The sequence below is a fragment of the Myodes glareolus genome, chromosome X (genome assembly GCF_982192425.1).
Source record: "Myodes glareolus chromosome X, mMyoGla1.1, whole genome shotgun sequence".
Taxonomy (NCBI): Eukaryota; Metazoa; Chordata; class Mammalia; order Rodentia; family Cricetidae; genus Myodes; species Myodes glareolus.
This window is the reverse complement of record NC_142053.1, coordinates 1,208,358-1,213,242: the sequence shown is the minus strand read 5'-3', so window position 1 is coordinate 1,213,242 and position 4,885 is coordinate 1,208,358. Positions and strand designations below refer to the sequence as shown.

Genomic DNA, 4,885 nt, shown 5'->3' with positions numbered 1-4,885 from the left:
ATCCAAGACAGAGTGAAGAAAGAAAACAATCAATCAAGAAACAGCATCAGATGAGAAAGAAATAAAATTGCCTTTAACACACATACGTATACATACATACATATACAAATATACACACACACACACACATATATATATACACACACATACACAGTCACAAGAACTAATGAGTGAGTTTAGCAAGATTCTCGCATGCAGGCTGTTTGTACACAGCTAGCCACTACTTAACAAGCACAATCATTTGTCTCGATGTTACTCTACACTAATCTGAAAGAAGGCCTGGGAGCCTCAAATATCCTGCTCTGGTGTTTCTTTCTTGTCCTCTCAAACTAAATCAGTTTTTCCCTTCTGTATGAAAACGATCAACCCAGTGGTCATGAAAGAGAGTCTGCAGACTGAGATTTGGCGAGTGTAAGACCCATATTAGAAAACGGTCAAGTAGTATCCGTGGAGAAATTTAATACGTGACTACATAAATGTTTAATTCAGGAAATCTACCTCTTCTAATATACCTTAAGGAAGTAAGCTTTCATGAACTAAATTATTTATTGTATAGGAAAAAGTGGATAAGCCTAAACGTTTTCTATCTGTATATAGAGGATGTTTTTAACATAAAATTTTCCTGAAAAGTGTGAGGAAATGGAAAAGCTAGTATTCCATAAGAGAAATATTCCAGGAAAAATATTAAAGGATAAACCTAAAAATGTCTTTATTGCCTTTATATACTTAGTTCTATAGGACACACACACCTTTTTTTTTTTTAATAGTACTTTGGGATTGAACTCAGGGACTCTGGCATGCTAGCAAAGCTCTTTATCATATTCTAACAAAAAAAATCTTACTTCAAAGATAACCATATTATGTGCTGAATAAGTAACTGACTTTAAATAATGTAACTTTCTTTCCATTTACTAAAATATCTTTCCCTGCTTTGGACTGTGAGAAATTTTAAATTTCAGAACTTTCCTTCGAACCGAAGTACACAGATGAGAAAACTGGAGGCTTCTGCCATAGCCAAAAGTAATGTCAGACCAAAACCTAACCAAAACATCTAAACCACAATACGTTAGTTTTATTTTGTTCAGCAACAAACTTTTAAGCACCCTTTCCTTAAGCAAAAGGGAAACAAGCCAAGCATGGGACTGATAAAGGGGAAATCACATCAAAACATTGAAATTTGAAGGCAAGGTAACAATTACCAAAAACACAAAATGCCTTTGTCCTGTCTTTTAGGGGGAGAAAGTTTAGGTGTGATGAATCCTTCCTCTTCCTCGTTTGACAACAGCCACAAACTGGAAGTGCCGAATATTTCTCATCACCAGGGAGAGCTGGTCAAGGAAGCTATTGATGGAAATCTGGAAGAGACTGGTGTCGTCAGTTGTCCACCTACTAAATGTGAGAGAAAGAAACACCATCAGGGAAATGAGGGATCTGTTCAGGTCCCTCACACCATACCTTCCCACTTATATCTAACCCACCAGTGTCTCCCCATTAGGACACCCCTAGAGCGCACACTGCCTCCCAACCCCGAAGCCACCCCTACTCCGGGCTTTGGGAAAACTGACACAACCAAAGTACTGTCATTCACGGTGTACTCCTGTGGAACCATTAGTAGCTGGCGCTGGGCATTGGCAACCAGGGACCTGCGGGCCATGTCTGCCTCTACAGCAGACCTGAAAGGCACTCTTACAGAGCTAGAAGGGGGCTATGGTTAAGGTATCATCCACTATTAGGTTTCCTATTGCTATGTGGCCTGGTATACTTCTGAGGCCTGTCTGACACTGCTCCCATGTGCAACTCAAGACCAAGACTGCCCCAGAATCTTCTTTCTGACGATGCCAAACAAGTGTCATCCACCTCCCGCCTCCCCAACGGTTCAGGTTTTCTTCTACATTATGAAGTCTTCTCGGGCTTAGGCAACTCCCTGTCCTGCCAGCATGACGTTTCTTCTTGGACTAACAGTCCAGAGTGTACCACTCTGTCTCTTCCTTCCCCTGCTGTCAACCTTCCTGCTCACCCACCCGAAAGACTTCGTTTCACGTTTCATCCTTCCTGTCTTCCCATTGCCCCTGCCAAGGGTCTCCCAGGAAAGGATACAACTCCAGGAGTCGACTTGCAGTTGTTGCAACATCTCCACTGGGTCCAGGGAGAAGTGGTGGCAGCTCGTCTTGGGGAACGACAGCTGCCTCTTCGGCTGCCACACCTAACCCTAAAGGGTTCCCTGGGCGGGACCTGCCTGGAACAGACTGGCTACTGGCATCTTGTGGGCCACTCTCACGAGGGACCTCGTCTTGGTCACCCTCTGCCGCCGAACTCTGAGAGCTAGCCTGGATATCGGAAGCTCCAGGTCTCTGCTGCCCATCCTCGTCTTCTTCAACCCCTGTTCTACCACCTGTGTCCTCGCCAGGATCCTGCATGGCGATTCTGACTTTCCACTCAGCTCCCCTGGCTCAATCGACGGCGCCACTCAGGCTCAGCTACCGAGATGAGGTGACGGTTATGAGCCCCACTGAGCACACCACGTGAGGCCCACTGTGCTTTCACAATCGAGTTCTCGTGAGATGAGTTACTGCGTGGCTCTCGGTGGGTGTGTCTGGGGGCGGGACAACAACAACTCGGCTATAAGCAAGTTCTCGCGAGGGTTGGCTCCTGCTGAACTACTTCCTGTCTTTTGGTAGATGTGTGTGGGAGGAGATGGGGGAACACACCAATAGCTCCTGCTCCCTACAAGCAAGTTCTCGCTAGGGCTAGGGTTGGCTCCTGCTGAGCTACTTCCTGTCTTTTGGTAGATGTGTGGGAGGCAGGGGAAGGTGGGGGAGAGATGGGGGGGAACACGCCAATAGCTCCTGATCCCTGCAAGCAAGTTCTCCTTAGGGTTGACTCCTTCTGAGCTACTTCCTATCTTTTGGTAGATGGGGGGGGGGGGGGTGTATGGACACCAATAGCTCCTGCTCCCTGCAAGCAAGTTCTTGCTAGGCGTGGCTCCTGCTGAGATACTGCCTGGCTCTTGGTGGGTGTGTCTGCTTTCCCCCCTTCCCCCCCACACAGGCAGAATTCCTTCCTCACTAGGCTCTTCCTCTAGGTGGCTTGTACTGATGAAACCTTTCAGTGTAGATTCTTCTCCATCCTCGAGTGTCACTGCTTTCTTGACACACAGAAAGCCCGAGGCGTCATGAAGCTCTCTGTGGCACAGGCAGTGCATGGTGCTGCAAGTTGGCCTCAGCAAGCAGGTCCAGTCTGTGTCTAGCATACCCGTAGTTGTTGGAACCCTGAGAGATGTCTCTCCTGAGCCAAACTGTTCCTCCTGAATCCAGAATACCCTTGTACACAATGCATCCCTATATCCTTCACCAGAGGGGCAACCCTTAATGACACTGATAAGTGTACTGAAAGACATTAGTGCTGGCTGAGATCAGAGACAGATCTTCACTGCATCCCTGTAATCATGTTCCTAAAGCTGGACCCTGTGTTGGGGATGGCATGGCATGGGATTTACCCAGAGGTACATTTGCTTCTCTCCTAGACCTGGATGATCGATGGAGGAAATGTCAGCAGGATGATATGTGCATTTGTCCCTATGGGTGATAACAGCATTTTCAAAGGCCTGGGACTCATTTGACATAATGTGGGGCATAGTATCAAGGAACCCTCTGCTAGGACATTGACCTTAGTTTTGAGTCTATGACAGGATACTGTGGAGTGCTTTTCCCATTCATAGTGAAGAAAGCTGTCCTTTAAGGATGGAGTTTATTCCTGCTCTTGAAGGGCAAGGCTGAATCTAGTGCATCGAAGTGGTGTTTCTTGGTATCTGGTAGTGCTGAATTTGTGGGGAAGTGTATGGCCTGACTTTCAAAGTGAATGATCTGGTGTACATACAGCTTGTAGATGGATTCATAGGGACTGCTGAGATCAGAGTATGGACAAGACCATCCTGTTTACCTGAACATCTTTGTCATTCCATGTGACCCTGATGGTACACAAGAGTCAATGAGGGCTGACTGAGAAGCCAAGGACAATGGCACTGGGTTTTGATTCTACTGCATGGACTGGCTTTGTGGGAGCCTAGTCTGTTTGGATGCTCACCTTCCTGGACCTGGATGGAGGGGGGAGGACCTTGGACTTCCCACAGGGCAGGGTACTCTGACTGCTCTTAGGACTGGAGAGAGAGGGGGAGGAGAATTGGGGGGAGTGGGAGGGAAATGGGAGGTGGTGGAAATTTTTAATAAATAAATAAATAAAAAGTCAGAAGACTCATGTTACAGACCTGTGAGGGACTCATCTGTACCTCTTGTCCCCAGCTTGTGTAGTGTGATATCCTGCCTGAATCTGAAGTATACAATTCTCCAGGACTCAGAGGGCATTTTGAACAATCTGAATAGTTGAAATCTCCAGAGGTTGGTTTGGCCCATGGCCTGAGTCAGGACTGGATGAATTTTGCAAGACCTCAGCAAGTGAGTCAGCAGCAGATTACTTCATTTATATGACTCCATACAGTGTGTTGTTGTGGTGGTGATGTTCAATGGTGAACAGAGTTCATGGAGAATGTGAAGGATTCATGGAGAATGTGAAGGAAGGGGAACCCATCCAGGAAAATAGTAGGGGATTGGTTCATCCGCACCCAGAGGCACACTTGAGTGGTGTGAAATAGGTACAGAGGCCTGAGAGCAACCTGGGTCAATACAATTCTCTTAGTAATAGGGAGGCCTACTTTAACTGTATCTCCCACAGGTGTCTTCACCTTTCCTTCCTTGGTGAGCACAGAAGCAGACTTGCTCTTTCAGGCCTCCCCATAGGATCAGCTCCTCTAGGGCACAGTTCAGAGACAGCTCACAGTGTAAGCTAATGTACCTACAATATGAGTACATAAAGGGGGTCTGAGTGGGTC

The 4,885-nt window shown here is 46.7% G+C and overlaps 1 protein-coding gene across 1 annotated transcript; it reads right to left on the bottom strand.

Moving 5' to 3' along the window:
* Window positions 1-1,050: 1,050 nt before the first annotated feature.
* Window positions 1,051-2,736, bottom strand: LOC148117188 (EKC/KEOPS complex subunit LAGE3-like). Its single transcript, XM_087902632.1, has 3 exons — window positions 2,098-2,736; window positions 1,566-1,694; window positions 1,051-1,389 (listed from the first exon to the last, which is right to left on the bottom strand). Exons 1-3 carry the CDS (start codon window positions 2,415-2,417, stop codon window positions 1,245-1,247), a joined length of 594 nt encoding a protein of 197 aa, XP_087758758.1. The 5' UTR covers window positions 2,418-2,736; the 3' UTR covers window positions 1,051-1,244.
* Between the last annotated feature and the right edge of the window lie 2,149 nt (window positions 2,737-4,885).

Bases quoted from the DNA above. Each gene is read 5' to 3' on its own strand.
- LOC148117188 (XM_087902632.1), bottom strand. From the start codon at position 2,417: ATGCAGGATCCTGGCGAGGACACAGGTGGTAGAACAGGGGTTGAAGAA. The intron at 1,695-2,097 runs GTATCCTTTCCT...GCCCCCTTCTAG, and splicing joins GCAAGTCGACTCCTGGAGTT to CTCTGTAAGAGTGCCTTTCA. The intron at 1,390-1,565 runs GTCAGTTTTCCC...TCTCACATTTAG, and splicing joins AATGACAGTACTTTGGTTGT to TAGGTGGACAACTGACGACA.